Source organism: Hyperoodon ampullatus, assembly GCF_949752795.1.
Source record: "Hyperoodon ampullatus genome assembly, chromosome: 13".
Taxonomy (NCBI): domain Eukaryota; kingdom Metazoa; phylum Chordata; class Mammalia; order Artiodactyla; family Ziphiidae; genus Hyperoodon; species Hyperoodon ampullatus.
In genome coordinates, this window is record NC_136926.1 from 81,447,397 (window position 1) to 81,469,164 (window position 21,768).

Sequence of the window (21,768 nt, forward strand, 5' to 3'; positions counted from 1 at the left end):
TTTTTTTTGGTCAATTGCTTATGTATCTATGGTACTGAATAAGCACAAATGGCATTGAATAAATACAAACTCCAATGTGTGATATTCAGTCTATGGGCCTCACACACACATACATACACACACAATATAAGTGCCACAATGTAGCAACAGTATTGTGGCTTTGCACCCTTTTTACATTTCTTTCTTAGTAAAGTTTCCATCATCTATTTTCCATCCATGGTGTTTGTAGTATGATATTTAATTCTATAGGATAGATCTCCCCACGTGACAGCCATGGGACATGATGTTGGCGTTTGTGCTACCTCGGTAGCATATTCTGAGACAGATATCAAAATGTAGGAAGTTTATTAGGGAGTACAACACCCATGGGCAAAGAGGCCAGGCAGCAAAGGGCAGAGGGAGAAGTAGGACTGGGGAGCAGTGATAATAGTAATACCTCTGGATACCTCTGAAGCTGGCATAGGTCTTTGGAGCTGTCCCAAATTGAGGTGAGAAGAGCAGTTCCTTCATACTTCTAAAATGACCAGGCTGCCCCAGGAAGGGGGTGTGTGCCCCAGAAAGGAGGGTGTTTTTTGTTTTTGGGGTTTTTTAATATTTATTTATTTATTTGGTCATGCAGGGTCTTAGTTGCGGCAGGTGGGCTCCTTAGTTGTGGCATGCGAACTCTTAGTTGCAGCATACGTGTGGGATCTAGTTCCCTGACCAGGGATCAAACCTGGGCCCTCTGCATTGGGAGTGCGGAGTCTTATCCACTGCGCCACCAGGGAAGTCCCAGGAAGGAGGCTCCTTACAGCCAAGGGGAAAGGGCTGTGATCAGACATTTCCAGCAACTGGTGAAATACATCCTCTCATCCTGAAGGAGAACCTGGAGGGCACAGGACAGCATCCCCTCACGACATGTCCTCCCTGCTTATCATCCACCTTTCATAAATAGTTCCCTATCAGCTCATTGGATTATCTCTTAGTATTTGTCACAGTGGGAAAATTTGCTTGCTTAATTGTCTTTAATCTATTACCTCTTCTAGGTTCTAATGTCTGTGAGGTTAAAAATTGTCTGCCTTGTTTGCTTTTATATATAGAATGTAGAAGCCAGTCTACATGGCATGTGATAGACACTCAGTAAATGCTCCTTGAATCACTGATAATGTGTCAAGTGTACAACGAGCACTAAAATCACTCTATACTTAACATATAAGATATTAAATGAACCCTCTGAAGATGCCACTTAAGACCACAAAAATGTTCTCATTTTAAAGCTATTATCTGACACCAAGTATCATAAATGTTTATGAATAACACTGAATTCTGTAGAAATATACATTCCTTTGATTTCTGTATTTCTTGAGGTCAGAATTGAAGATATAGAGACTGACATTTATCCTAATAAGTAGTTGGTACAAGATATTTTTTCTAATGGACTTAATTTGGATGAGCTTGTGAGTTCTTTATTCAAGTAGATGGATTTGATTGTAATAACCACCCAATGTGCCTGAGTCAACTTTTGAGAAGAGAAAATCTGCCCTTGTTGATAGCATTATTACTCACAGCTGGAGTCTAACAAGGCTATAGAGAGACCATGAGCTAGTTATTTCCAATTTTATGTGTTTCTCTTTATTAAATATAGTTGACTCATATATTATACTGAGAATTTCAGGTTCTCTACATAATAGTACAGTATTGTTATGCATGTTTGAAATTACAGATGCCAAAATTTCTAATTTTCTATGGATTTTTAAAAAATTGAACAAACATAACATATATAATAATACTTTAATACTATAAATTTTTCTGTATGTCATTTGTTTTTCCTTCAAATTGATGCATATAAATTATTTAACTTATTTTTAACCAGCGTTTCATTATGTCATTTAAAATTATAAGAAAATGTATTTTATTTCTGGCAGCTTGGCACAATCAAAATCAGTTAAGCTTCAGTACTTCATGTATCGGCTACAATATTAATTCTAGGTAGAAAGCAATATCCTTACTTACAAGAGCATAAACTAATGTGTGATTTCATAAGCCACATACAGAATTTAAAACCTGCTATCAAATTCTTCACATCACTAGAAACAGAGTCAATCTATTTGAGGAACCAATGTTATTCTATCAGACATATCTGTATACAAACACATTGTATATGCTTATTTTCTATATCGATTCAACATTATTCATATCAATTTATAAAAGGATTGTGAATTATATTTACTGTTCAGTTTTATAGCTTTGGATTTATAGAGGATTGCATACTGACAAATACTCTCTAGTACTGTATATTTTTATATGTTTAATTTCTATTCAGATTTTTCTCTGCCAAAATAAAATATATCACATCATGGTTTTATGTATTTCTACCATTAAAAATATATTAGAATAAGCTTGTTCTAAAAATCCATATGGATCTTTATTATTGACTTATTCTCTTATATGCAAATTATTAACTCTTTAAATGAACATCTATTTGGATGCCTTCCAACTGGAGATCTGTAAGCAAGCTACAGGGGAAATTGAGATTTCAGATAAAAGCATCAAACAAAACATATACAGGGGATTATGGTTTGTGATCCTAAGTGCCTTCAACATGCATTCAAAGAAAGAACTGGGGGTGGGGGGAATCTCATCACAAGAATAACAACAAAAAAATGAGTCTGTAGTAACAAAGGTCATAGCTTTGAGAATTAAGGAAGAAATCCATCTCTCTCCTGAAAGTAAAATGGGGGTGTTGATGAACTAATGGATTAAAATGTCAAAGAACCTGTGAAGTCTTAGAAGACAAGGCCTGCTAACAAGGTTAAAGCCAGCCGGGATATTGTTTTGAAACAATGAAAAAAGGAGGAGTAATTGGCAGCTAGTTTGGCCATAAGCAATGTGTATAGCCTCTCAGAGACTGAATGGGGAAAACAGAAAAGACAAGAGGGAGAAGGTATGTGAAGAGTTCAGTGATAGTATGTACTTGGCTAATACTAATCTCTTTCACCCTAAACAGATTTTTTAAAAATATCCTTACTAATGAAATAATTTTTTTTCTCCTATGTTGAAATCTAGTTTTCATCTTTTTAAAATAGAAAGTAAAAGGTATCCTATGAACATAATTAAAATACATTTGGCTATAGATACAGTTTGATATATTTTCTTGTAACGAAATGTGCCCAAGGCCAGGCCAGGTCTGCGGACCTCAGTTGTAAGCATGATTCTCCTATTGGCCCAGACTGTTGTATCAGTACCTCCAGGCATACATCTTCCTTGTATATTTTTAAATGCTTAAAAATCCTAGATCACCTCCTCCCACCCAAGGAGACGTCTCATATTTCATTGCTCGGTTAGGTTCCATCTACCTTCCTAAAACATTTACTGGCAAGAGTAAAGTTTACTACAGTTGGCTTATACTAGCGGTCCTCAAACTGTATGTTGAATTATAAACATCTGGAGGGCTTGTTAAACCCAAGGTTGCTGGGCCTCAACTCCTGAGCTTCTGATTCAGTAGATCTTGGATGGAGTTCAATGTTAGAGGTCTGCCTACAAGGATGACACATGCTTGGGGTGGAATTGGTACCGACAAACAGCAATGTTTTCCCTCCCTCCCTCCCTCCCTTCCTTCCTATATGCACATCTCAAAGGTTCTTTCTGTTTACTTAGCTCCATTTAAACCAATCTAAGTGAATTGTACAAGCCTAAAGTCAAAGCATTGACTATCTGAGAAATAATTTTACTAAAAATCGCAAACGTTTTTTAGGTAGTTGCAATTGGGTGCATAATTCCTGAGGAAAAGCTATCATTTTACAGATTTGCTATAACTCTTCCATTAAGCTCTGCATTACTTTTGTGGCAAATTCTTTGTTTGCCAGATCAAGAAAATCTTTCATTAAATGCTCCATTGTCATTCCAAATAATAGAATTGTGTTCCCTACTGCGTATCTTTCTGTGAAAGCATAAGGTATATAATTTGGTATTGGAAAATTGTACTCGGAAGAGAAGAAAGGAGAAATCTGTTTGCATTTTAAATGTGGTTTGTGCCGTAATTTATAAAACACTGCCATGAAGCCGTAAACTGCACTGTTACTGTGAGGCAAGGGAAGGGACCATGAACCTGTCCCATCAACAGGGGTCTAGCTGCCTGCCCAAGTTTGCCTGTCCCCAGCCGCCCTTCGGCATTGCTCAGGTCTAAATACCAATGGTTGTGATTCTGACTCTTATGGGGGCCAGGGTTTTCAGAACAGCAGCAAGATTCCAGGAATCTCTCAGTTACTTGATAGATTGCCATGGAGGCGCGCGGTGGGTGGCTGGTGGGTGTGGGAGCCCTCCTCTGCCTTTTCCTCCTCCGCCTTTTCCTCCTCCTGGCTTCCTGAGAGTGGTGGTCAGCAATTTCTCCCAGGTCCTGCGCTCTAGTCCACACCCTCTTCTCACATCTGCAGGACATCTACCTGTTTGGTTGGAGTTCTGTGTTTCATAGAGACCAAGAGGCTGCCAGTAATCAGTGGCGTCATATCAAAATTCACTTTAGGGCTTCCCTGGTGGCGCAGTGGTTAAGAATCCGCCTGCCAATGCAGGAGACACGGGTTCTATCCCTGGTCCGGGAGGATCCCACGTGCCGCGGAGCAACTAAGCCCGTGTGCCACAACTACTGAGCCTGTGCCCTAGAGCCTTTGAGCCACAGCTACTGAAGCCCGCGTGCCTAGAGCCCATGCTCTGCAACAACAGAAGCCACCGCAATGAGAAGCCATGCACAGCAACAAAGACCCAACGCAACCAATAAATAAATAAATAAATTTATATTAAAAGAAAAAAATTCACTTTACATTAGCTTTTTTTCCTGTAATAACATATGCTTCACACTCTTGCATTTTGCTTTACTTAATAGACTTGAGAGATATCATATCATTATACAAAAGGCTGCCATCTTATATTTTAAGCATTGAAAAGCTTAATGGTTTTTTATTTAATCAGCTCCATATATTATGATGATGATCTTCACTTCCAATCATTCATTATTAACTTAAAAATAACGCTGTACTACATGTCCACATGCATACAGCATTTCACACAACTGTGTGTGTATCTGTAGAACACATTCCTGGAAGTAGAATGGCTGGGTTGGAGTTTTAATGTACTTTTCATGTTAAATAGTTTTGCCAACATTTTTCCATGAATGAGTCTCAGTTTCTTCACATTTTACCAACAGATTATTTTATCACACATAATCTTGCCAGTCTGAAGACATGAGGAATAGCATCTTGATGTGTTTCTTTTCATTATACTTTTATTTTTTATTTTTATTTTTATTTATTTTTTGCTGTACGCAGGCCTCTCACTGCTGTGGACTCTCCCGTTGCGGAGCACAGGCTCCGGACGTGCAGGCTCAGCGGCCATGGCTCACGGGCCCAGCCGCTCCGCGGCATGTGGGATCTTCCTGGACCGGAGCACGAACCCGTGTCCCCTGCATCGGCAGACAGACTCTTAACCGCTGCACCACCAGGGAAGCCCCTATACTTTTATTTTTGATAATTGTAGATTTATATTCAGCTGTAAGAAATAATACAGAGAGATCTATGTACCTTTTCCCCAATTTCCACCAGTGGTATCATCTTTCAAAACTATGGTAGGGTATCACAACCAGGATATTGACATTGACAATACAGTCAAAGCACAGAACTTTTCATCAAGACAAGGATCCCTGATCTGCCCTTAGCCACACCCACTTCTCTCCCCTGGTCCCTACCCTTGATCCCTAGCAGCCATTTCTATAATTTTGTCATGTCAATATGTTACAGAAATTGGAAAGGTTTTTCCTGAGTTTTGGGTGAAGATGAATAGCTTTCAATGTTTAACAGATATTCTATATGCTTTTCTGTGAACTCTCTCCTTCCATATTTTATATCAAGTCATTTTGTACAGACTTGATATAACTTCATATAGTAAGAGACTTGTCCCTTGTTACAACATTTTCTGTGTAGGACAAACTATTTGCTATACACAACTTGTATACTTATTGTGATTAAATTTATTATTCTATGATCTCATAGAAAACCTTTCCCTATTTGGTAATTGAAAAAAGTATTTACATTTTTCTTCCAGTGTTTTCCAATGCTTTATGGCTTTTTTTCTCTTTTTTACTAGTAAATCTGATTCTTTTTTTATTGTTCTTATTAGTAATAGTAGTAGTATAAGATGTGAGTCAAGATCCCATCTCCAATTGTCTACCTGGTTGTCCTAAAAAAATTTAACTATGCGTTTTTTTTTTTTTATTTTTTATTTTTATTAGTTTCTGCTTTATAACAAAGTGAATCAGTCATACATATACATCTGTTCCCATATCCCTTACCTCTTGTGTCTCCCTCCCTCCCACCCTCCCTATCCCACCCCTCCAGGCGGTCACAAAGCACCAAGCTGATCTCCCTGTGCTATGCGGCTGCTTCCCACTATCTATCTACCTTACGTTTGGTAGTGTATATATGTCCATGCCTCTCTCTCGCTTTGTCACAGCTTACCCTTCCCCCTCCCCATATCCTCAAGTCCATTCTCAAGTACATCTGTGTCTTTATTCCTGTTTTACCCCTAGGTTCTTCATGACATTTTTTTTTCTTAAATTCCATATATATGTGTTAGCATACGGTATTTGTCTTTCTCTTTCTGAGTTACTTCACTCTGTATGACAGACTCTAGGTCTATCCACCTCATTACAAATAGCTCAGTTTCGTTTCTTTTTATGGCTGAGTAATATTCCATTGTATATATGTGCCACATCTTCTTTATCCATTCATCTGATGATGGACACTTAGGTTTTAACTAGTAAGTATTATGACAGTATTTTTCAGGAAATTAAAAAAAAAATCCTAGGACTTTCTTAAAGTATTATAACATCATGAGGAATTAGAGGTTATTTTTTTTCTTTACAGTTTTAATAAAGATGATTTCAACAATGACAGTATTGTTAATTTTACACAGCAAATTTTAGCAAAAAATTAGAAACTACATTAATTATAATCTGAGGCCAATTAATGTAACCTGTCAATTCATGTCTTGTAGAATGTTGATTATAACAAGATTGATTGGAGATCCAGTCATTTCATGGTGGATTCACTCTGGGTTTTCCCCAGGGTCAGCCCCTTCAGGTCTCTGAGCCAGATTCATGTGGTTTCAGGGGGGTGCCATTCATGGCATGAGTACAGCAGCACAAAACCTTTTTTTTTTTTAGAAAAATAATTAAAAGCAGATAGTCTGCTAACTTTTAATACTTAGACCGATTTAACAGATGAACAGTTCTTCTTGTACTTATTTTTATTATATTTTATTCTTCATTTATGGATATGAGATTCCTCTTTTGGAAAGCATACATAAAAACTAAATTTGCATAACATGAAAAATGGGTCATTCCCTCAAGCACATAAAGAGTTGCACTGTATTTTAGCCACACAGAAATACACCTTCCACCTATAGTTATATGCTAATCATAATATTTAATTGCAGAAATGTAGAGTCCCAGAGGAAAAGATGCTTAATCTGAATTCTTCCTAAAATGCTTTTCTATTTTTTCCAAACAAGTTGCCATTCTTCTGACTTTATCAGAGTAAACTATAAATAATGGAATCCCTCTTTTCTTTTAAAAGGAACTGTTGGACCTTCAACATGCCTACCATAAACTAAGCAGGCAGCACCAGGCTAAGACGGCAGAAATGACACACGTCAACAACCTCATGGATCAAAATGAGGCCGAAGTGAAGAAACTGAGATTTCAAGTAGAAGAACTAAAATGGGGACTCAACCAAAAAGAAAATAAGGTATCTTATAAGTGGAACATATGTCACATAGATTCAAAATTGCATTTCATAGCATAGAAAAAGCATTTTCTTTTTTATTAGCATATGGCATTACTTGAGGTAAAAACTTCACATTTTTAAAAAGTAAAATCAACAAAAAAGTGTAAGTGTAAGGAGAGGAAACTATTATGTAAACAACATGCTCATTTTTGTAGTATTAGTAGTGCATTTTTTATGTGTGCCCTATAGCTTCAGATATGTTTTAGCTTCGTCGTGTGGGGAGGCATGGTACCATAGGTATCATTAAAACTTGGTGTTTTAAGTTTTAATTCTCTATATTATAGAAACATGATGTATGTTGTGATACATGTTATGATATATATATATATTCTCCCCAGCGCTCTCTGATGTTTAAAGACTGTAGGCATCTTGTTTTGTCGTGAAAGGTCAACTTGCTAATGGTTTATGGCATGTTTAAGAATGGGATACCTTGACAGTACACCTGCAACAGGGAGGTGTGATTTCAGCTGCAATTACAAACAACAAAGAGATTTTTCTTGAAAGAAGCGGTCTCCACTGTCAGTGTGATAGCGTCTGCCACCCCATGGCGGCAGTTACTTCAGATGGGGTTCCAGGCACGGCATCTGCTTGTAGTGGACAACTTTTGAGGCAAAAATAATTACTTCCCTGATTAGAGAGACTGTTTGCAGATAAAGCCAAACAGTTGGAAATTTAAAAAAGAAAACGGAATTGTTTTTCCAAGGGGTAATTCAGTAACAGAACACAGTCCACATTTTAAGATTTAATTTTTCATCAAAACTATTCCAGTCAAGCAAACCAGATTTTCTAATCTAATAACATCACATGAAAATAGAATTATTTGACCAGTGAGGCTCATACATCGTCCCTGATCTTCCTAGGCCTGACTTGTCCGTGGGCATTTCATCCTTGATGTCTCTTTTTACGAAGACATATATGTACTTTTTAATGGTGTGCATGGGTAGTGAGGCTGGACCGTGGAAGAGTAAGTCAGGAGAGGAATGTATTCGGAAGGCTCAGGAGAGTGGTTTTGGGTTTTGATTTTCATCATAGCCATTATTCTTGTGAATAGTTTTGATATAAAAGCATTTGTTGCAAGTGGTGGTAAATAACCTTTGTGTTTGCCAATATAGGCTTTAAGAAATTGCTTGGGACTGAATCATCAGCAAGGAAATTGTGATAATACACAGTTTTCCAGGGCTTATAAAGTACTAGATCCCAAAAATCTGATTCAGCCATCTAATCATGTAATTTTAAAAACGGCTGTGGTTTTAAGAAGGATTCTGTTAGTTGCCCTTCCCTGTAGGAGAATCATTCTTCTCACATCATCAACATCAAGCTTGGCACATGTGGCATTTGCTTTGCCTGACGAGCAGAACCTCCATGTGCCACTTACGATCAGGACCTTTATGAGCCCAAACAGGGCTCTATCATGCCTCTTTTCCCATGTGTCTTTTCTGCCTTGTCTCATGACATGAGGCCAGCAGGTGCAAAGTAGACATCATCCTCTCAGCGCGAATTCTGAAGTGGAAAGGATATGGAGCAGAGGCTTTGCTGACCCAAATGGATCCACATGGGCAAAAAAATCAATATTTGTTGTGATAAGCCACTGACATTTTGGATTTGTTTGTTGCTATAGGAAAACTTAGCTGAAGCTAACTGGTATGGTCATTCAAACAAAAACAGCAGCATTTTAAAATTATATTACATTGGCTCCAGTGCCAGAAGTATGTGGTGAGAAAACTTATTGGAGGTTAGAAAGATGGCAACGCATTTTATGGAGTCTTGAAAGGTTTGGTACATTATATCCCATAATACCTTGGAAAGCTGATGATGGACAGAATGAGCTTCGGGTTTGTAGATGAACAGGTTTGTAGCTAGTATTTCTTGTTTACTATTGGTGTGTTTGCCAAGTGCCTAAGAGAGAGATGAACTCAGAAAAGACTTGCCGAATTTTCGAAAAGATATGTAAGATAATACAGAAATTTAAGTAGTTCTGTGACTGCCAGCGTCTGATTTTCTTTTGCAAATGGTAATACATAAAACTGAGGATGGCTTTGAGCAACAAACATCAATTAAGGTTAAGCTTAGGCAAGAACCAATTCCACAGTGTGGCCTTCAAGCCTGTTGTTAAAAGCTCTTAATTAATGTCATTTTGTGTAAATCCTTGAAGCTGAACAAAATGGCACAGGGAGAAGAGAATGAGATTGTGCTTCTCTCAGAACATCCCACAGATTCAAGGCAACTGCAGGTAGCTCAGAGACAATAGAATGTCTCCCAGAGAACTGCAGATGGGACAACTGACCTGTGGTATTTGCTGGAATCAAAAGAGAAAAAGGACTTGTTTTTGTGAAAGATACGCTGGCAAATGAGCTTCCAGCCTGGGATTAAATAGGCTGATTTATCAGGATTTGAAAGAACTCTTCATTCCTCCAAACTTCTCGGACAAGGAGCTGGCTGGGCATGCTGTCAACACCTGAGAAGGAGTAATGTCCAGAGCCATATTCAAATAAGGACATGGTGAATAATGCAAAAGGACCACCTAGAGAACAAAGACCATTGAGAACTACAGACTAGGCAACTATAATCAGGGAGGAGAACCCAGGCCAGATAAAGGAGCATCCCCATGAGCGGAACAGGAGCTCCTTGAAACATCTGCAAAGTTAGGTTTCATAAGTATTTTCTATTCTACATGGAAGTTTTTATTGCAGTTTTCCTGTCCTAGTTTCACTATAGTATATAGGGTGTGTGAGGGAGAAGAGTATGAATTACTTGCATTTTGAGTAGGTAGATTCTGGAGCAAGAGAAGGTGTATTGAGATCTGACATAGATATGAGATCTTTAAGATCAAGGCTGAGATTGGAAGGTTGCTTGGGTAATTTCTCTTGGAGAAAGGGTGAAAATTTTTGAATACTGAAGGAAGGAAAACAAACATTTGTGACCAGGAAGATGGGCTGTGTTGTGTTGTATGTGAGAGCAGGAATGAGTGAAAGGGTATGTGTGTGTATTTTAATATTTGTTGCCCCATCTGTGAGAGGAATATAGTTCCCAAGCATAAATGGTGGGCATGGTACTGGGAGGTCTTTGGCAAATGGAATTTGTGCAGCTTTGAAATAGAATCTTCTGGAACTATAATTCCATACGGATAAGTATTTGGACATATTTCATATCTGAAGCTTAAAAATAGATGCATTGAAATATATGTTCAAAACATAAAATAGTTCAGTGTTCTGCACCTCTACATCCAATCAGTTGATGACCAGAGAGGACTGATTCAAAGCACGGTCAACACATATGGGTATTGTAATCTGGATTATTTAGCTGCAGTCATCAGTCTTCAGTTTTTCTTTGATTAAAGGTCATACGCTTTCTGGTGGCTGGGAATGAAAATATTTCTCATGGAAATAAGATTTTGCATTAGATAACAGTCAACATTTCTATAATTTGACTTATCATAGAGAAGCAAAGGAAATTCTGTCAGTTTCACTGCTGAGCTTTTTAATTTCATAGTAACAAATTCTTCAAATTGCAATTAGTTGAAATTAATGTTTAATTGGAACTGTCAAATACAAAGTTCCCAACTCCCACAAGTCAACAAATTTTAAATAAATAAAAATGAGATATTAATCCTCTATACTGAAAAGAGAAATAGACACTTGGGGGCCCATAAGAGAAAACCCAGGGTCTGATTAAAGAAATGAGCAAATTAAAAAATTCTTTTTGGATGAGTTGCTTTTCTTTAAACAAACTTACCAAAAAAAAAATTCTAATTTGATGTGTATTTGTTAGAAGTCAAACATTCTTTTCTCATCATTTCATTGAAGCCATTACGTGATGGCAAAATTTAATTGAGATTTCATTATTGTATTGCAGAAGTAATTACATATATATCCACATTAAAATACCAAAATAACTTACCACTTTAATAAATATGGTGGGAAAGACAGTCTAATGAATAATATAATGATGCAATAACCGAAGTTGGTAGAGACAGAACAGATAGTACCTAAGAAGCAAGGAGTATAATATAAACAATTACTAAGACACATAGGTGCTCCACACTGTACTAGTATCAAGGAGACTGAAGGACTGAATGAGATAAGGCTTGCCAAGGAATATTTTAAATTTTGTAAAACAATATCATATCATATAAAGAAGGAAAAATTTTTAAAAATCAACTATCGTAACACCATCGTATCATATTACTTCAGTGTGTATTAACTTCTAATGCCTAGGCAATTTTATGCAGAATTGCAGTCATCATTTGAAATAATATACTCTGCTTTATCAGTTACCATAATCAGTTTTCCTGCTGCTATGTAGTTTTCATACTTGGTATTTCAAGGGGTGGGATAATATTTATTTCCTTGGATATAAATTTATTTAATCAACCAAGCCTCCTTTACTGAAGGTTTTTTGGATTTTTTTTCTCAACATAACTCTACCATGACTACTTTCATGTACAGTTGACCCTTTAACAATATGGGTTTGAACTCTGTGAGTCCACTTAATACGAAGATTTTTTTATAGTAAATACTACTTTCTACCCAGTCCGTGGTTGGTTGAATCCACACACATGTAGGGCCAACTCTAAGTTATAGGATGATTAACTTCTAAGCTGTTCAAATTCAACTGTATAGACCTTTTTTCCCCATTGGAAAAAAAAGTTTTCTAAGTGGAATTATTGGGCTTAAAGGATATGAATATAATATGACTCTTGATATATTCAGAATTACTGATTTTCTTTGCTCCTCAGTGATAGGTCAAATTGTGGAAACGTTGGCTGTTATGCAAAATCTTAACTGCATCTTAACTGATGCAAAAGTAAGTTAAATCTCAAATGATTTGTTTTTAAAGCTAAGAGTTTAATCACTCAGTTTGCTGAGCTGTTAATTGGATTTACTCTCAATTTCAGTTTCTTCTTTTTGTTAAATTCTTTTCCCTTAGTGTAGCTCAATACTTACTCTTATTTTCTCGATTTATATTTTAGTAATAGATTCTATTAGTAAGAGGACTTTAAAAATACTTAGTGACTATTTTGTGTTAAAAGAGATGTAAATCAGGGCTCAAGTAGTTCTTAGCCCCTAGATGCCTACAGTTCACAAACCAAGCAGCAGAGGGTGAGAGTTACCCTATAGTAATTGACAAATAAAAGTCCTATGGTGAGGGAAAAAGAATCACCTAACTTTTAGATGACATTCCTGCTTTCAGAGATTCATGGATTTTTTTCATAAAACTGAAATTTGATATAAGTGCTCAGCACAATTGTAAGTCAAATACAGCTATAGATAAAATATATTCCCAGTGTAAAGGTTAAAGTCTAATATGATTTTCTAACCTGTCTGTGCAATAAATACCCTTTGGAGTATTTATTTAGTTTTTTAGATATTTAAAAAAATTTTTATTTTATATTGGAGTATAGTTGAATAACAATGTTGTGTTAGTTTCCGGTGTACAGCAAAGTGATTCAGTTATACATATACATGTATCTATTCTTTTTCAAATTCTTTTCCCATTTGGGTTATTACAGAATATTGCGTAGAGTTCCCTATGCTAAACAGTAGGTCCTTATTGGTTATCTATTTTAAATACAGTGGTGTGTATATGTCAATCCCAAACCCCCAATTTATCCCTCCCCCCGACCTTTCCCCTTTGGTAACCAAAAGTTTGATTTCTGAGGCTGTGAATCTGTTTCTGTTTTGTAAATAAGTTCATTTGCATCTTTTTTTTTTTTTAGATTCTGCATATATTTGTCTTTGTCGGTCTGACTTACTTCACTTAGTATGATAATTTCTAGGTCCATACATGTTGCTGCAAATGGCATTATTTCATTCTTTTTAATGGCTGAGTAATATTCCAGTGTATAAATATACCACATCTTCTTTATCCATTCATCTGTCAATGGGCATTTAGGTCTTCCATGTCTTGGCTATTGTAAATAACACTGCAGTAAACATTGGGGTGCATGTATCCTTTTGAACAATGGTTTTTCTCTGGATATATGCCCAGGAGTGGGATTGATGGATCATATGGTAGCTCTATTCTTAGTTTTTTAAGGAACATCCATACTGTTCTCCATAGTGTTTGTACCAATTTACATTCCCACCAACTGTGTAGGAGGGTTCCCTTTTCTCCACACCCTCTCCAGCACTTATTGTTTATAGACTTTGATGATGGCCATTCTGACTGGTGTGAGGTGATATCTCATTGTAGTTTTGATTAGCATTTCTCTAATAATTAGTGATGTTGAGCATCTTTTCATGTGCCTTTTGGCCATCTCTATGTCTTTGGAGAAATGTCTATTTAGGTCTTCTGAGCATCTTTTGATTGAGTTGTAAAAATACTAAAACTCAAGCCTCGGGCCTCCCTGGTGGCGCAGTGGTTGAGAGTCCGCCTGCCGATGCATGGGACACGGGTTCGTGCCCCGTTCCGGGAAGATCCCATATGCCACGGAGCGGCTGGGCCCGTGAGCCATGGCCGCTGAGCCTGCACATCCGGAGCCTGTGCTCCGCAACGGGAGAGGACACAACAGTGAGAGGCCCGCATACCGCAAAAAAAAAAAACAACTCAAGCCTCATCTCCAGTAGCCGAGTCAATTTTTATGGGTGGAGCCTGTGCATGAGTATTTTTTAAAAGCTTCTCAAACGATTCTAATATCTAGTGAAATATCAGAACCACTGGTCTAATGAGAAAAGACTGCTACCATTGAGACTCAAATTCATAACTTTGGTCCCCACTGAACACATGTGTTTACTGTAACAGATTTTACTAGTAGAGCATAAATGAAATGGCTTGCTACAGAAATGAGGCTCTTAGTCCATCGTAGGCTACCTGTAGCATTGTAATGTGCAAAATAAATTGATATGTCTTCTAGTTTTGAGAGAAATTCAAAAGATAAAAAATCACTTAAACAGATGGAAAGAATAGGTACTATTGAGCACTGTAAGTTCACAAAGTGCTAGTGTTTTGCTAAATGCATTGTCTGTGTGGCTTCACACTTAGCAATTATCACCTTATTACTGCTTAGCTAATTCTGGCCTCACATTTTAATGCTTCTGGTGTCAAAAAGGTGAATCTTTTCAAAAGTCTGATATCATCAGCAATGATGAATGTGAGAGACACTGTTTAAACCTACAGAACGTTAATTATCTAAATTAACAGCTGATTTTTAAGTAAGCCTTTATTTGGAAGGACACAGGAATTCTTTCCCAGCCCAAAACATATTTTGGTGTAATCTCATTAATTTACACCCTGCTAATTTTAAGATTGTGAGAATAGTGATAGACTGAAATTCACATTTATCTATGGAAAAGATCTGGTAAGTGTTTCAGGTTAAGATTAAAAAAAATAATAAAGAGGCTGGCTTCAGGTTCACATGGGGACACAAGCAGTAACCACAGACCCAGGATCTGAACTGAACTGTAAAAACCAGCCCAGTTCATTTAATATTAATTACTTCCTAACCTCTGTGTTAGATGTTAGAATATACTTGAGTGAGTTCTTCCCAAGAAGAGGTTTACAGTGTGGCTGGGGATAGTCCAACATAAATGTCTGAAGTTAAATATAGCAGAATAAATGTCAAGATGGTGGTTTTTACAGGATGCAGTGGAAACAGGTGGCCATGTTCCTTTTCCTTCCAGTGTTTAAGGGCTATTTGTAATTATGTGTTTAATTATTTGTTGTCTGACACCCCAACTGGAATATATGGGCAAGGACCAGCACAGTCTGTGCCTCTAACTTGGCCAGCATCAGTAGAGTGGTCTCAGGTGCCCCTAAAATCAAGACATCATAGCACTACAACATGAACAGAGGTCTTGCATCCTTGTCCCTGTATACAGCTCATTTAAATCCTTCTAATAATTTTGCTCCACTTTCTGTGGATAATTTGAAGAGTACCACTTCCTGCAATCATTCTTCAGGATCTTGCTCTTCCTTCACTTTACCAACCACCTAAATTGTCTCTGATGGAGTTCAGAACAGGCCACTCTGGCATGTGGATTATTTTGAGCTGAAAACAATCAAGGCCCATAAGACTCAGGAAGAACCTTTGAACTCCACTTACTGTCTAAAAGAATTTGCTGTCTAAAAGAATTTAAGATAGCTTCTCTCTGGGCCAGGCCTCCCAGCACCATAGATAACTATAGTAGAGTGTGGGGTGTGGTCGATGGGGAGGAACCTAGCCAAGTCCCTTTGAACAAGGTCCTCTCTGTGCCCCATTGTCTTTGTATGGCCCAGCAAACATTTGTTTACCAAATATTAACTCTTTTTCTTCCTGTCAATTGCCTTACTTCCCCCTGAAGCCTTAGACCCCTACCTCCTTCTGCTTAGTCCAGAAAAATATATGCCTCACCTTGCCTTGCCATCTTTGGAATTCTTCATACTTAGCTGATTCTCACTGTGCCTGTAATAAATTGCTTTTTCTCCTGTTAACTACTTTATATTATTTTAATTCCCAACCCAAAGAACTAGAAGGGAAAAGAGGGGAAATTCTGCCCCCCTTCAGAACGTGATAAACCAAACCCTTCATGTGTGCTATATTCTAAGCTAAAACGTTTATGAATTGTGTGTGGGTAGAAAGTGTAGCCTGAGATAGGAGCTCAGTAAAATCAAGATGTTTTAAGCACAGGTTATACGGTAGGGTTTAGAGCATGGTCATTTGTTAGTTTTTTCCTCTCCTTTTAACTCTAGGCAACATTTTTGGGCCACCATCCCTAACCTTTATATATATATATATATTTTTTCTCTTCTTCTTCTTTTGAACAATATCTGATACTTTATTCCCTTTCCTCATCCAGCTCTATTGTTTCTACTCATATTTATGCTCTGAAAAATGGAAGTGATATAAACCTCATTAGAAAAAAATGCCATTGAACAACAGCAAAGAATAATCTCTTTTTCTCTTGGTGCTGAGAGCTGAGTTAATTGCACTTTTCTCTTTGGTGCTGAGAGTTGAGTTAATCGCACTTCTCAGCACCATTCATTCTTCAGGCAAATCTATTCTCTTTATTTATTTATTCCCTTTTAAACTGCCATCCCACTCCCATCCCCCTCTCTCTCCATGGGCAACCATTTTAATGAGATTTTTGTGTATCCTTTTGTTCAACTGTGTTTTTGTATATTAATATCCTTTGTGCTGTATGTATGTGTTTTAATTTGTTAACCCTGTTCCTGGTCCATCTGCCAGCAAGATTCACACAGATCCACGAGGGGATAGGTGCAGGTTATAGGTTGCAGGATTGCTCCTGGGGGCTGAGAGATGGAGCATCTGGGCCTTTGGTCATGGGGTGAGTGGACGGATCACATCTGTGGATAGGCACCATGGGGTACCTGCTCTACAGCAGATTACACAAACCCATCACAATGTGAGGGATCTTAAAAGTCATGCTAAGTGAAAGAAGAGATGCAGGTGATTTTATAAAAAGTAATATCTTTCTGATGTGTGACTATGATTGAGCAGTGTTAGAAAAGGCAAGTGAAAAGTATAAATTCAATCTAGTTTCTGAGTATTTGACAGAATGTATAGTATAGTGGGCAAAATAAAGGATTGGAGTCAGAATTGGAAATGAACTCTGATGTATGCATTTACGAGTGGTGCGATCCTGGGCTAATCATTTAGCCTCTCTGGAATACCCTTTCCTCATCTGTAAAATGAAAAATAATGTGTGGGATTACATAAATTCAACCACTGAAACGTGTGTAGTTGATTTAATGAAACCTTTGAGGAAAGTAAAGAAACAACTTATCTTAAAGTGTGAAAAATTATGAATAATTAATCTACCGAGGTCTCAGATCAAATATTCAGGGTTTAATTTAATCTTATGTAACAGTGTTTAATTGAATGTTCCAGTATTTAACATATTACGTTATAATATTTAGTCTTTATTATAAACTTCTAAACATCAGTTATTGTAGTAATTTATTAACATAAATATTCTCATATAAGTCTTCCTATAACCCTGAAATTAGATACTGTAATTACAGCAATTACAGGAACTTGAGGTTTGGGTCAGTAAATGACATGACCGTGGTCACACATGGGAGAGGAAGAGATAAGATACCAACTCAGGCATGGAAATATATGTTAAAAATATATCTTCTGGTTTTATACACTATCGTCTTCTTTGCATAGTGATGACAATACTTACATGGATCCAACTGCTGTTCTCTGCAAATGAACATTTAAAGAAAAAGTTTTATTTAGGATCTTGGCTTCCATATTGGATTACAAAACATTTTGATAAAAGATTAGTGTTTTAAGTTTCTGGTGGGTCATTTCAAAGATAACATTCAGGGACAATTATTTTTTCTGCTCTAATCGGAATATTCTTTTCATGAAAAAAAATCATAATTGAGCTTAATGGTAAAGCATTTCAAATAATGTTCCAGTAAGATAAAAATAAAACAAGGGACATTTTATTGTGTCAAAGGAAATAAAAATCTTTCTCAAAATTTTCTTATATGGAATATATAATGAGAAAGAGTGACACCTTTAGGGTATTGTGTTGTAAAAAAGAATGTCAAGAGTGGAATTATACTTTTAGATTTACATGCTTTTTAACTTTCTAAAATAATAATCATGATATTTGAACTTCTGTCTTTTTTAAAGATTTGTCAGGTAGATCATTATTATTACAAGACATTTCAGTTACCTAACTAATATGAAAACTTAAATTTTTTTTAGAGTTGCTCAACTGGAATTATTAAGAGTTATGACTTCTTGTATTTAAACACTCAGTACTCTAAGGCTATGAAATTCTTATGAGTCATTTTCCCTTCATGGTATGATAAATTAAGAACTTTTGTAGTTTAAAAAGATATATATGCAAGATCTATAACTATTCATTTGTGTGGTTCTGCTGTAGTTGGAAAATCAGATGATAAAATATAAACTGCACACAATTAGACATATTTAAATTTGTAATTTGATGCATTTCACACTCAGTGACTATAAATGCAAGGCTAAAATTTATGTTGGCACAAATTATGAAGAAATATTCAACAAACAGTTCTGGTTTTCCTTTCATGGAGGAAAAATGAGTGTTATTTTGATTGGAGATGAATAAATACAGTCATCTCTTAAAGATATGACTTACGTTCTTACTATATCTTCACGTATTATTGCTTTAACTAGCAGAAAATATTTTATTTTTGGTTAAAGTTATAGATTAAAAAAACCCACCAGATTCTGGTGGGCTTTTTTGTGTTGTTGTTGTTCTTTGTTTCAATAATTTACCTGATTAGTTTAAGAAAGCGAAAAGTATAGTTCTGTCACTTCTCGGTAATTGCACATTTGATTGGAAGCAATCACTTTTTGAGAGTTAAATTAGTGCGTTGAATGACTGAATTGTATGTTCCAGAGGTGATAATCATATTTCAGAATACAATGGGACAGGACTCTATTAACAGTAGAAGGGTAGAGCAGAGTAAGAGAGTTGAGATCCAGAACTTGATCTAGAGGCTGGGATAGAGGGAAACCAGAGCCAGGATGTCAACTCTAGATTGAAACCCTTTTGGTAGAGAGTCTACATCAGAGAAATCCAAAATGGGTGTTCTAGGCATGATTCTGAAGAATCCAGGGGTTGTCCTTGAAGGTGGTGTATTGTACAATCATCAGCATCCATCATAAAATGCACTTGCAGTCATTCGGATGTAGTTCTAAGGAAGAACTCTTGTTCTGAAGGAGAAGACTGTAGTGATTCAATCAGGGCCCCAGGTGACAGGATCTTGGTGCTGCCCCAGCCTGGGGGAGGGGCAATGCCGTCAGTGTGTAGCTGTTCCTCTCACCTTCCCCCTCAGTCTATCTTGGTCTCTGGAGTGCAGGCGACTTCCTCAGCCTCCTTCCTGTGTTCTAGGATTCTCCCAGTGATGCCTTGTCCATGAGTAGTTGTTAGTTGTTCTTCCTGTGATGGGGAGTGAAGTCAAAAACAACCTCTGTCACCATCTTGGCAATGTCACTCCTCTATTCTTTTGGACTCTATTACTGAGTAGAGTATCCCAAATGAAAACTTTCAGCACTTTGCACTCTCAGTTCCTCAAATTCTTCTTTTCCAATTATCTTGTCCTTCACTCGACTTTACCAACCTACTCCCAAGGTCACACTGCAGATATTATCTTCACCAATTACTAGACTTCCTTCAGGGTCTCAAACTCTCCAAATGTACTCTTATCTTTCCGGTTTACTTTCTTCAGTACCAAGTACTACAAAATTTCAACCCCCTGGGCATATAATCTATTGATGATACTGCTTTTTCACTGTCACTTATCCACTTCCATTTCTGATTTCACTCCTTGTCCATAAATGTGATGTCTCTACATTATAATCCTTTTGCTGCATATACGTTAATTTCCTTGCCCCCATATGCTTTGTAGACATTCACTTGTAAAACTCAAGCTCTGCTTCATCATTAAATGCAACCTTCTGCTTCATCAGCTGTGCATGTGGCACTAAAGAACCTAGTGCTATGGTAACAGGTCTTGGTTTATATTCATGATCACTAGTCTCAAGTAGCATCTTAGCATTCCAGCATTAACTTTTCTAAATGACTGTTTCACTTCCTGTCTCTTTTCTAATCCCTCCTCACTCCTCCATACTCTCAGATGATAATCTTTCTTCTGAATTTACTGAGAAACAAAAACAAACAGGAATGTGGAATACAGAATATTTACACACTCTCACCATCACATCTACCAAATTAGCTATATCAGTTAGAACCATTATATTCTGCTTACATATCTGATACTATGGATGAAATTTCTCAGTTCCTATCTGTGTTCAGCCTATATATAAAAAACATACACAAGTATATATATATTCATGTGTATATACACATACATGTATATTTAAATATTTTATATATAAAGTATTGTAAATGAACTGACTTCCTTTAAGTACACATTCCATTTTTGCTATTATTAAACTCCCTTTACAGTAAAAAAAAAAAAAAAAAAAAAAAAGGCTGAAAGAAATATATTAACTTCTTATCTTCACAACCTTCATTCTGTTTCTAATCACAGCAGTGATACTTCTGACTGCTGCCTTTTTACCAATGGAAAAGTTCTCAAGCTCTCCAAATGTGCTCCATACTTTGAAAGCCAGTGCTCCATTCTTGGGCTTCATCTTTCTCAAAATATAATAATTTGACACAATCAGTCCCATTCTTAAAGTAACGTACTCACTAGGCGTCTAGAAAAATCAGTGGTTTTTTTTGGCTTTCACCTTTTTCTGTCCTTCTTGATCTCAATCTTGATTTCTCTTCACGTCTTCAGTTCTGTATGTGTCAGTGTCTTATCCTTTCATTTATTCTGTGCCTACCTACACTCACTCCAAATGCAATATATATCTTCAAACCTCATGGTTTTAGATGCCATCTATATGCTGACAACTCTCAACTTTTATCTTTAAACCCACTTCTCTAGCTGTTCCATTTCTCAGGCAAAACAATTAATCATTTTTAACTCCTCTCCTTCTCACTTTCCATATTAAATCAATCTTCACATTCTTTAAGTCCTATATTCCTAATATATCACAAAATGACCACTTATCACCACCCTCATGACTGCCAGCCTTGCTCAAGATGACATTATCTTTTGTATGTTCAACACTAATGCACGATGTTAATAATAGGGGAAACTGGGGTGGGGATGTGTGTGGGGCAGGCATAGGGACTACAGGAGGACTCTTTACTTTCCTCTCAATTTTTATGTAAATCTAAAACTGCTCTAGAAAATAAAGTCTATTAAAATCCCTAAAAATCTTACATGCTAAAAGTCTATTAAGTCTGTAGTCAGTTAAACGTTTCTAGTGGTATAACATTTAACTTCAGTATCTATACTACTGAACAAATTGCATTTCCTTTTAATTACTAAGTAAACAAAATTAAATACTTTATAGCGTATTGTCTGTTAGAATATGGTCTTCTTTGGAAAAAACCCTCAGTTTAAATACAGTGTCTTCAAAAGGAGAAATATAATTGCC

The 21,768-nt window shown here is 36.7% G+C and overlaps 1 protein-coding gene across 1 annotated transcript in view; it reads left to right on the forward strand.

Moving 5' to 3' along the window:
* The window catches only part of CCDC102B (coiled-coil domain containing 102B), a gene marked incomplete at both ends in the record, with an annotated part of 216,736 nt that overhangs the window by 180,742 nt on the left and 14,226 nt on the right, over positions 1-21,768 (forward strand). Inside the window, 1 exon segment of the mRNA XM_079717495.1 lies at positions 7,605-7,775. Coding sequence (XP_079573621.1) covers positions 7,605-7,775 — 171 coding nt within the window.